The sequence below is a fragment of the Balaenoptera physalus genome (genome assembly GCF_965194825.1).
Source record: "Balaenoptera physalus genome assembly, chromosome: 8".
NCBI lineage: Eukaryota > Metazoa > Chordata > Mammalia > Artiodactyla > Balaenopteridae > Balaenoptera > Balaenoptera physalus.
In genome coordinates, this window is record NC_138887.1 from 16301139 (window position 1) to 16313485 (window position 12347).

At 45.8% G+C, this 12347-nt stretch overlaps 1 protein-coding gene across 1 annotated transcript in view; it reads left to right on the plus strand.

Moving 5' to 3' along the window:
* COG5 (component of oligomeric golgi complex 5) overlaps nt 1-12347 on the plus strand; it is a 282079-nt gene that overhangs the window by 263721 nt on the left and 6011 nt on the right. The window contains exons 19-21 of the mRNA XM_082473463.1: nt 38-114; nt 9893-10019; nt 10462-10541. Of these exons, the coding sequence (XP_082329589.1) occupies nt 38-114; nt 9893-10019; nt 10462-10541 (284 nt within the window). The remainder of the gene's footprint in view (nt 1-37; nt 115-9892; nt 10020-10461; nt 10542-12347) is intronic.

Consider the following 12347-nt stretch of genomic DNA (forward strand, 5'->3'; position numbering starts at 1 on the left):
TGATGTAAAAAGCTGGGGATATCTTTTAATATTTCAGATGGAGTTGGCTGTGGGTCCGTTCTGCAGAAGAGTATCTGATTTAGGAAAGTCCTATCGAATGCTGAGGTCATTCAGGTGAGACATAATTCTGTTATCGCTGTTAATATAGCCATATCCCATTAGCAGATAAATCCTCTCCTATTCATGTCGATCTGTATGAAATTGCCATTATTCAACCATTTTGTGATGTACAAAAGTGGCATTTGAAAGTTATTCTTCAAACCAGAAATTTATATAGTGTTATATGCGATGACTAGTGTATGTATGTATGTCTGTGTATGTGTTAGTTTTGAGTTGCAGTTCATAAGATTGAGCTGGTAAATTTTTTATTGTGCTCTTTCTAGGGGGATTTTTTTTTTTTTATTCTCCATTCTTACAGAAATATATTGAGTAGTAATATTAGGCAGTTCATAATTTATAGATGTCTTTTTCTGAAAGTATTATTGGTTCATTTATCATTTCCAATCCAGTCTACTTCTAAAAAGGTCACAAGTTGCATTCCCTAACAAAACTATTAAATAGAGTATTAGAAGAACTGAGTTTAGTGGTGAAATGCAGAGAATGACTGTAAATGTAGTAGATAATTTAGGCTAAAGATGGCTAATGCAATTGAGCACAAAATTTGGGATTGAGCTTACTAGAAACCAGTTCAAAAAGAAAAACAATGAGTTAATTCAAACTCATGATCTAAGAATATACCAATTTAACAGGAAAATCCTTTTCAGTGCTGAATACTTAGATAGACCTTTTACCAACTCAAATTTTAAAGACTTGAATAGCTTAATGACTAGGTCTTAAGTATCAGATTTTAGAAGATAAAAGGATGTTGTTCATACGGCTGTTTATTCAGTAAGCCAAACTTCCCAAACTTTTTCACATCATGGCACACATAGAAAATATATACATGTAAAACGATGACCAACCCTGAGGGCCAAGGGGATCAACATAATACTTATAACCATTTTCTGACCACAGCATACCAGATGGGAAACCTTGATATCAGCTCTCCATAATATCCAAAAGCATAATGGTTTTTGAATGTTTCTTTATAAAGATAGGTAAGAGAGTCCAGGCATGTGGCTTTCTATAAACTGGCTCAGCACTAGAAACTAGAGTAATCAAGTGGCAGTATGTTCTTTAAAAGATTGCTTCACTCTCTTATGTCATCCAAGATTTTGGTAGAAAATTCAAGTGTAATGAACCCAAGGTTGTTGATTGAAAGGGAAGGCTTATCCTTTACTTTGCCTGTGAGTAACTGGCAGTGATTTTTTTTAATGCCAACACAAGAGTCTGAAATATTTTTCTCAGATGCCCATCTGGGTTGGATTTCAAAAAAACTTAAAGTGGGATCACAAGTGTTTTCAGATACCTTCTTTGGATTAGCTCAAACCTTTTATAAAGTATTTACATATTTTGGAAGCCTTAGGGTTTGGCACTACCAAATATGGACAAGTCAAAAGATTAAGAGGTACTGAGTAACCGATCCACCAGTCATCTGTATGTACCATAAAAATAACCTTAATAAAACTCTTGTAAAGTCACTTACTTTGAGTATGATGGTAACACGGCAATCCCGGTTGGATGATCAAATGCTGCCCTGAGTAACAGAATCTTAGCATGTTGAGGGATATCAACCAACTAGTTATTTTAAAAGGCGTGGGAAAAGCTGTGATTAGGGATTTGCTATTTTAAGATTAGACTATTATTTTTGATAGTGCTGGCTCCCATGTTTGGTTGTTTATTCCACGTGTATGTATTAAAATAGTGCTTATTTTATTTGCTGAGGCAAGACGGCCTTTATCCAAGTGCTTTTTTTTTTTTTTTTTTTTCCAAGTGCTTTTAAAGTTGTGTCACAGTATGGAGATACACATTCTAAGGTTTCACATAAGAACAGTTCTATTTTAATTCATTTAAGATTTTTCTGTCAACCCTCCCAGTTTTCACATGAAAGAAGGACTCTTTAAAGGAGCGTTTAAAGTTTGAATAGTGACACCTTCTAGTATCTATTTATGGAATAAAAAATTAATGATTGGTTAGTGTATAATTTTTTAAAATCCTTTGTTTTTTATAGCTAGCTTCTCTCATGGGGCAATGGTCAATCTTAGATGTGTTTCCAGAGTTTCACCCTGACTCACATTAAGAGAGATTTTATGTTACCATCTGGCATATACTTGCATGCAAGTACACTCAAACCCAGGCACACACACACATGCACACACACGTGTGCCATGAAACACTAATTACTCTCACTTCATGTGATATTCTCTGACATTTCTTTTTCATTTGGTTGGTTATTTTAACCCATTTAATTGGTTTCATGACCCACTAATGTTTTGCATCCCATGGTTTCTCACCTTTTTCACAGGGCCCTCTATTGTTGAACTTCAGCTGCTCTAGTGATAGGGGCAGAGTTTTGTCCCTTTCTCCATCTATAAAGATTTATGCCCTTTTCTCCTGGGCTTCTGGTAACCCTGAGCTTCCTCCCGCACACCCCTCAGCTCCTAAGGCCTTGGCACATACATAATAAGAGTAATTGTGCTTTGCCTATGAAGACTTCTCCATATCTTGAATTCAGTGAAAAATTCTAACAGAGATTTATATCTATCAGCATATTCCTAAAGATATATTAAATGTACAGAAATCTCTCTGATTGATCCTAGAGCTTTCTCAGTTGTTTGAGAGGTCTTGGACACGATTTGATAAAGATTTTAAGATTAAGTGGATCAGGAAATAAAATGAAAGCGTAGTATATTCTGGGGTTCAAATCTAGCCCTAGTCTGAAAAGAAGGTTTCAGGTCCCATCTTTGGAGAAAAGGGATGTCAGTGCCCCCTGCCTCTGCCTGTATACATGGCCGGGAAGGGCCCCGGCTCCGCCAGCTTCTCGGCAGTTGTCGTGATTGACTTAGGACAGCTTCCCCATGTGGAGGTCCTACAGAGTCCCTTCCTAGAGAGGAGTGAGTCAATACAGAGTTGTCTTTATTCTCGTAACCCAGTTCTAGGCACTTTATTTGCTACCTGCAAAAACTTGTTAAGACATCTGTCTCTTCTCTAAAATTAGTCCTGAGCAGTTGCAGTGGCAGGGCCCATTCTTGTTAACCCTGCCGTCTGTGCTGTGTGCTGTGACAAGGAAAAGGTGTCGTCCAGTGGTCGTGTACGTAATTGACCTGGGCTCTTGTTCATGGGTCTCCTCCCTAAAGGTTCCGAGTCACATCAGCACCAGCTCAGTGGCAGTCAGTAGGAGATTGGCTAAATAAAATATGCCACATTCATAGGATCAAATATATGTAGCCGGTAACAAGTTATGTTGTTAGTTAATATCTAAGAATATGAAAAGTACTTCCTAATGCATCACGAAATGAAAAAGGCTACTAAACAGTATATATGGTATGGATCCCTACTATTTTTAAAATAATAGCATGTGTGTTTGGAGAGGAAAAATCAAGGATAAACATCAAAATGTTACCTTGGGAGAGTAGCATTGTTACTAGTGATTTTTCCTTTAGAGGTTTCCTATATTTTTGAAGTTCTTTGCTTTGGTTGTTTTATATTTGTACTTAGAAAAGTCAACAAATATATTTAACAATCCCTCTTGCAGTGTTTCATCCATTTAAAAATAACAAGGGAGCCTAAAAATAATATAAAATATACTAAAACGTTATACAGTAAGGGTCGGGGGGCAAGAAAAACAGGCAGCCAAACAACCAAAAGCCAAGCAGGTTTAGAGGCAGGGGCTGCAGGAGGGGGCAGCAGGCCCAGTGCAAGGGAGGGTGACGGTGCCAGGCAGGGCGTCTCCAGCCCAGACCCCGGTGCAGCCTCCCCTCCCCCCTCCCCAGACGCCCCGGCCTTGGCAGGCGCACCCTCCCCTCATCAGGCAGCCACCCGCCACAGAGCACTTCTCTTGGACGTAATGTCAGTGGACTCTTTAATTAGGCTGGCAAGCCTCTTGCAGGCATTTACCTTTTACTGTCTACATGAGAGTTTCTCAGGCAGTGGGAATCTTTTACCCCGGAGAGAATGCTGCCTCAGAAAGCTGCCGACATTAGGGACTTGCCCCTGGGTGGTTTGTATTTGTACACAAGACCCACGAGGCCCTGTCCCTGTCCAGCCCTCCGCAGCATGACGGTGTCCCCCAAGAGGTGTCCGTGAGGGAGGTTACCTTCGCTCCACCTGGCCAGGGGCCTGTCAGCACAGATCGTTGGGAGACAAAGGACAGAGAGAGCCACAGGCCCCTCACCGCCCGGGACACAGACCCTGCCTTCAGGCAGGCCCGCTCCCAGGGAACAGCCTGGTCCCTGAATTATATCCACAGCCTGCTCTGCTGGAAGCTTCCTTGGGTTTAGTGGAAGAGCACTGAGAGCTGTCAGGAGATAGGGGCTGTTCGGATGGATCTGTTAGCGTGAGGGGCCCAGAGAAGGAAGACCATTAGTAACTATAGAGCGTAGTGTTCACATCAGCAGTTTTCAGTTGGAGGAGTGGTGAGGGTTCCCGTGTCTACAGTTACCTCCGTGATCAACTGCCACCTGAGGTTCCGTACAGGTCCCTGCCTGCAGGTCTGCAGACCTGACGGTGGCCGTCTCTGCAGCCTCCGTGACGAGCACTTCCAGCCCCAGGACCCCCAGATGTGTTCTGTTCCTTCTTTCCACTCAGTCCATCCTCTGCAATCACGATTTCCCCAAGGTTTCTGGATTCTTAATTCCAAGTTTCTGACGTCAGCGTTGAAGACAGAAGGCAGCCACATCTGGGGCTTGGTTCGCTTTGCTGTCTGCCAATACTTTGGCAGTGCTAGGAGCACCCGGGTAAATGTGGAGGGCTGGGTAGTTCATTTATTGTCGTTTTTATTCTAACAGTCATTATTTGATTATTATAAGCTAAGCCTGTGCTGAGCGTTGTCCTGGTACTTTCTCCTTCCGCCCTCCCACGATAGATGAGAGTTAGGGACGACCGCCAGGCAGCAGTCAAGGCTGAGGGGTGTAAGCTTTCGGGGCTGCACATGTGAGAACTGTGTGTGAGCTGCAGGGCTGCATTTCAGACCCAGGACTGCCTGTGCTCGCAACCACCGAGCCCCGCGTCTTATCCCAGAAGTCCCCGCTTGTTTGCACTCCAAAGGGTGCTAGAGCAACATGTGCATGCTTATATGATTCATCCAGGAGAAGTCAGAGAGTGTTAAAGAGAATCTAAACTCCCCACTTTGGCGGTGACCTCCTGCTCTGAAATGCCGCATCTCCCATCTTCCGCTGCAGACAGCCTTCCAGGAGATGCTGCAGGAACCTTGAACCAAGTGTGTGCTTTTATTCTCAGAGAACGTCTGCCTGAAACCCCTGCCTCCTTTCTGTCCTGGTCCCCTGAGACTGACAGCCTTAGACTCCAAGACAGGAACCCGGGGGGCCTCTCACCTCTCTGCTCAGAGCCCGGACTCACCCCCAGTCATCAGCCTCCTGCTCCGTTCTCTCCTGGGACACACACAGTCCCTCCTGCCACCGTATCTGGGCCTCTTCCCACCTCTCCGAAGCCCTCACTATGTCCAGTGCAGGGAGGAGTCCCGTGTCCTCCCCTCCTGCCCCGCTCATTTCTCTGCTGATTCCGCGTCTCAGTGCACATTCTCAGTGGTCTGGGCTGCCCTCACCAAAAGGAGCTTTGCAGTGCGAGTGGCGGCAGGCAGCCCAGGACCCCCGGATGCTGGCTGTGGACGCGGGACAGCAGGACTCGAGTCTTGTTCCGCTCCGTAATTGGCCTTAACAGAAGACTGACAGCTACACAGCTATGGATCACTTAAATGTGGAGATCTACTAGAAGTATAATTTTTTTCTAATGGGACCTAATACTTGATTAATTAAGACTACCAGCTGGGGACTTCCCTGGTGGCGCGGTGGTTAAGAATCCGCCTGCTAATGCATGGGACACGGGTTCGAGCCCTGGTCCGGGAAGATCCCACATGCCGCGGAGCAACTAAGCCCCGTGTGCCACAACTACTGAGGCTGCACTTAGAGCCCGCGAGCCACAACTACTGAAGCCGCGCCTCTAGAGCCTGTGCTCCGCAACAAGAGAAGCCACCGCAATGAGAAGCCCGCAAACTGCAACGAAGAGTAGCCCCTGTTCGCCGCAACTAGAGAAAGCCCGGGCGTACCAACAAAGACCCATCGCAGCCAAAAATAAATTAATTAATTAATTAAATTTTTTTAAAAAACCAGCTGCCTGTAAAGTTTAACCTTGAAAACACTGCTACTTAGAGTGTTTTCTCTAAGAGTGATTTTGTGGCATTTGGGGAATCTGCGTTTTATAACACCTTAATTAATTTCTTTTTGTTCCTTTTATCACCTCAGATGGTGATGTATTTTTTGAACTTGCCGGTATTTCAGATTCCACCTGGAATCAGGGAGAAGGGAGGTTCTCGTTCTGTCTTCTTGCAGCTTCTTAAAACAAGCACCAGAAACAAAACGTCTGCATTCAGTGTTTACAGGTAATTATGTCAGTGATGCATAATACGGAATCAAATCCAGTTGTGCTTTCCATGGCTTTTTTGGCAGTCCTGTTAGTGGCTAGAGTGGAAGATTTGGTCTTGGCAGAAAAATAACAGCTGTGACTCAGAGCTCCAAAGGGACAGGTGATTGACCAGAAGATGCTGTTTCAAAATGAGCTGGTTTCTCTCAGGCCTGCCCTGTGCAGGTGTTGCAGTCAGCAGCCTCGTGTGTGGCTCGGCTGGGCTGCCGGCTGTGGCACGTTACCGATCGTTCCTCCCTCTCCGTCTCCCTCCCTCTCCCCCCTTCCCATCCTTCTTCCCTTCCTACCCTTGGATTGTTTGCAGTTTGCATCAAGAATATAGAAGGAAAACAAAGAAAAACACAAATAATCAAACCATAAAACTAATTTAATTGTGGTAGATAAGTTTCAAATTTGACTTTAAACTTCCTGAAGCCAAAGATAAAAGAGGAACAGAATCAGCTATGTAATTCTCACTTTCGGGAGGAAGGAAGTATATCAATTCTTAGGAAAAAGTTCAGTGTTTCTTAGTACTTAATTCTAAAGCATTTGTATGTGGGACTTCATATAGGGAGCACTGAGAGAGAGTGGGGACCAAAATTCTTGGTCATCTTTTTGTCATAGAGGCAGAAAGGATTCCATGTGGCTGCCCTTCAGGAAGTGGAAGACTGTCATACAGGACTGGCCTCTCCCCGCCCCGGGTCTCCTCATGTCATGAGCTAGGGTTCAGGATGAATCCTACCATGTCACATGCTGTAGGCAAAGATTGGGCTTTACTGGGGCAGGGGAGGACTCTCACCAGACCAGGGACAGCCGGGAGAGAAGTGAAGGCACACGCTCCCCTGTCTGCCCACATCCTCAGGGTGGCCTTTCAGGAGCGCCAGACCTGCAGGATGAGCCTGTGACCCAGTGGAGGAGCCGCCTCCCCACTGGCTCTTTGCCCTGTTACAGCTCAAACACGCACTTGGCCCCAGGCTGACTTTGAGTCTGGGAATGTCAGCTGCTCAGCACCCGGTGACCTTGGGCTGTGAGATGTTTCAGCTTCCCCTGCCGGGACAAGGGTTCTCCAGGCTACGGGAAGTGGAGCTGGGGCGCAGTTTCCTCCCCTCCCACCCAGAGTCAGCTTCCAGAGGCCTCTGAGACCGTAGCACTCATCGCCGCCCCCGCCACCCCCCTAGAACTTCAGGTCATGCCGGGTGAAAATAATTCCAAGAGAGACTGTGATGATATGGTTCAATTATGTGGGTGACTGGAGGTCCTTGACCCATGGAGAGAATTTGGGGATACCTAAAGAGATAATAACTGCATGGCCTTCAAACGGTGTCCTGGAAACATTACTTTGCTCAGGTTACCATATAGGAGTTGTTAACAGTTTGAAGTTGTACTTTCTCCAGGGGTCTTTGTTTCTCTCTGAGAATAAGTCTGTCTGTTCTAAAAACATGATGAGTAGTTGCCACAGTTGATATCCTAAAAGAGGCTGCCTGGCAAGATGAAGAGCCAGGCTGCACAGGTTTGAGTCCATGTTCTGCCCTTTCCTAGCTTTTACTTGATTTCTCTTCCTCTCAGTTTACCTGTCTGTAAAATGGGGATGTAACAGTGCCTACCTCATAGGGTTGTTTGGAGGAATAAATGAGTTCACGTTTCTAAAGCTTTAAATAAGTGTTCTGTGTGGTAGCTATTGCTGCTGCTGTTAAAACTAGGAGCTTCACCTAGATGGAGACAGGGTCTTCGACACACAGGAAGGACTTAAACAGGGATGCCTCCAGGAAAACCAGAATTCCCTCAGCAACGTTTTCATACCCGCGTAGGTGCTGGACTCATTGCCTAAAGCTCTGCAGTGTGGAGCTCTGTGAGATGAGTGCCCTTGAAAGTGTTCAAGGCAAGTGTACCGCCCACAGCTGTGGGAAGACCCTAGCCCTGCTCCCGCGGAGGACCTGGTTCAGAGCTTCGTGGAAGTCTGGTGACAGGCAACACTGATGAACTAAAAAGTTTCCACAGTAGTTAGAGACAACAAATTATAGAATAATGTTGTTTTACAAAACAGTTGAAATTAGAAAAGTCCCTACCAGGGATAAATTTTATAGAATAGTTAATATAAAGACATTTTTTCCAATATATTCTGGATCCAACCAGAACCAACTATCTTTTGAGAGCACTGCTGACTCTTGAGTGTATCATCAGTGTGGTGAAGAAGCTCGTGTCTCTGGTTCGTTCAGGCCTTCAGCTGTAGATTGGAGTAAATAACGTGGGGTGAAGAAAGAGCCCAGGTACAGAGCTATTTTACATACTTCAGAATCGCTGCTCAGTCAGGAGATGTTGCTGCCATCTTTCCTCTTGAGATTCAGCCTCTACAGCTTGGCCTTTAATTAACTCTTATCCATCAGAGCCCAAAGCCAAGGAAGAGTCAATACAAGTTTCAAATTATTTTTGCCAGCCTTTGACAAGGGGGTAGGTGGTTGGTAACGGGATAGATTTTCCTGCAGGCTCCCGTAAAATGCAGGTGTACCCCGGAGATATTACAGGTTCGGTTCCAGACAACTGCCATAAAGCAACTCTCACAGTAAAGCCAGTCACACAAATTGTTTGGTTTCCCAGTGCATATAAAAGTTATGTTTATACTATAGTTTATTAAGTATGTAGTAGCAGTATGTCTAAAAAAATTGTACCTATCTTAATTAAAAATACTTTATTGCTAAAAAATGCTAACCATCATCTAACAACACAGGGTTGCCACAAACCTTCAGTTTGTTAAAAAAACACCAAATCTGTGAAGCACAGTAAAATGAGGGAGGCCTTTCGTGGATGGTGACGCCCAGACACAGTGTGTCAGAAGGGAGGAGGGATGGTCGGTGAGGTAGTAATTTCGTATATGCAAGGACGTAATTGCCCTTTGAGAAGTTGTGTAGAAAATGGTTGAATTTACCCACATTAGACTATAGCCCAAGGAAGGATTTTATATAAAATCTGAAAATTTTGACCAAACCTATTAGTTACAGCTGCTTGACAGCTTCAACTAAGTGCTTTGATTTTAGCCTGTTCATCAGATGAGCTCTAAGAGGGGATTTTGCTGAGTCACCTTGAAGTAAAGTCAGACCCAAAGGCAGTGAGCTGGGGGTCAAGGAAGGAGCTGAAGGGCAGGTCCACCTGCCAGAGTGTGTGGGTGGGTGTGTGTGTCTCCGGGCTAAACAGGGGGTTAAGAAATGGTTAGGAATTAGCCAGTGTAGGAAGACTGCTGTTATTCATTCTTCCACTGCATATTATGCTATTACGCTACTGTGCAGTTATATTCTACTAATATGCTATTATGATTCTTCTACCAAGTCACCTCTTTCTGTATCGAATAGCATTAAGTAACTTCTGCGTTTCCCTCTTCTAGACCACTGCTCTTCCAGACAAGTGAACACGTGGCCAGCAGCCCTGCACTGGGGGACGTTATTCCATTCAGCATCACTATTCAGTTTTTGTTCACAAGAGCACCCCCTGAGCTGAGATCCCCCTTCCAGGTAAGGCAGTGAAGAATGCGCCGCTGCCGCCCCTTCCCCCAGCTGCAGGTGCCCGGCCTTCTCCTACCTTACTAATCACGGATTCCTGTCTTGGCAGCAAATGCCTAAGGAAGGAAGAAAGATTCCCACTGCCCAGCCCCTACTTTCTCAGCAGTGTAAAAATTGCCTGCTGCATCTAGAGTTAGCCCTTTAAATAATAGTGACACAAGTAATTTATGTTCATAAAGCTTTTTTGACGGAGGCCCCATTTACTTTTCTGACCCACCTTCAGTTGGCAAACCCAAAAGGCTCTTTGGGAGTCAGGAAGGTGCACCGAGGGCTGTGCCGCCTGCCTTCGGGCAGGTGTTTGACCCCGGGAATCCCTGCGATCCTCCTGAACCTGCACGTGCTGTCGCAGGACGGGATTCCCCCTCTCTCCTCTGATCGTGTTTCCACCCTGCAGAGAGCCGAGTGGTCCCACGCACGCTTCTCCCAGTGGCTGGATGACCATCCCTCTGAAAAGGACAGGCTCCTCCTCATCAGGTAGGGCCGTGCGCTGCTGGGGCCTGGGGGATGCGGGGAGGAGGAAGGAGGGGGCCCGGGCGGGCGTGTCCACGTTGTGCTCCCCGGGGCTGGCCCCCACCTGCTGGAGTGCCGCCAGGGCGGGCGCGTTGCTGGGGGGCACGTCCGGTTTTGCTTTCCGTGTCCTTCACATCCCCTCTTGTGCTGTTCCGTGCCTGATGCAGCCCTAAGAACCATGCACTTCTGTTTTGAAAACCAACCTCAACTATGAACGACTCCTTGCCTTGGCTCCATTTTCTGCTTCATTTCCACGTGGGGCAGTTACTGAAGTCGTGGAACACAGATGGGAGTAAACGTGATACTGTTACTAGTAGAAAACAAGGACACCCAGCAGCCTAGTGCCTCTCAGGTGTATTTATGCATGTGTGCGCACATGTGCAGACACACCCCGCCCACCCCACCCCCACCCCCCACCCCCCGCGTACACCCCTGCCATGCCCAGGGTGGGATGCTCGCACTGTCACATACGGCTTACTAAGCATCTCTCTTCCATCAGCACTCTCTTTTGAAATTTCCCTCACCAAAATCTCCAGAGACCTCTTAGCCACCAAATGCAGATGTTTCTGTTCTCACTTTATCACTCTGCAGCTTCAGCTAGAAGTGACCACCACTTCCTTCTTGACACTGCTCATCAACTGACCGATTCCACTTATTTTTATTGATACTCACCATGTGCCAGGCCCTGAGGACACAAAGCAAACCAAGACAGGCCCTGCCTTCTTGGCTCTTCCATGACACCTCAGTCATCTGTTTCTGTTCTCACCTCTGTGGCCATATTTTCCCTCAGTCTCGTTTGCTGAACTGTCTTCTTCTGTCCACTCCTTAAAGGCCATCATTTCCCACAGTGTGTTCCTGGCTCTTTTCCCTTCACGTTCGATCTGTACTTTGGTTCCCAGGTGAGCTCACCCAGACCCGTGACTCTAGTGACCTCTTCTGTCCTGTGGCTTCGGGTCTGTGGTTCATCTTGGTTGCCCAGGGCCGCAGGCCAGCAAACTTGCTGTCACATGTCATCACTCAAAGTCCCACAGAAATCTCAACCCCAAAATGCTGAGAGTAAATAAATCATCTTTCCTTTCAAACGTGCTCATTCTCTTAGACTCTCTGTCTTTTTCTTTTTTGTTGTAAACTTTTTATTTTATATTGGAGTACAGCCTATTAACAATGTTGTGATAGTTTCAGGTGCACAGCAAAGGGACTCAGCCATACATACACACGTATCCATTCTCCCCCAAACTGCCCTCCCATCCAGGCTGCCACACAACATTGAGCAGAGCTCCCTGTGCTATACAGTAGGTCCTTGTTGGTTATCTATTTTGAATATAGCAGTGTGTACATGTCGATCCCAAACTCCCTGACTATCCCTTCCCCCCATCCTTCCCCTGCCAGCCCTGTAACCATAAGTTCATTCTCTAAGGCTGTGAGTCTGCTTCTGTTTTGTAAATAAGTTCATTTGTATCATTTTTTTTTTAGATTCTGCATATAAGGGATATCATACGATATTTCTCTTTCTCTGTCTGATTTACTTCACTCAGTATGACAATCTCTGGGCCCATCCATGTTGCTGTAAATTGCATTATTTCATTCTTTTTAATGGCTGAGTAATATTCCCTTGTATATATGCACCACATCTTCTTTATCCACTCCTCTGTCGATGTAGACTCCCTGTCTTGGTTGGGGTGTCCCTGTCACCTATATCCAGCCAAGCTAGAAAACCTTGAAGCCATCATTCAACTCCTCTGTCACCCTCATTCCCCAAAGCCAGGCAGT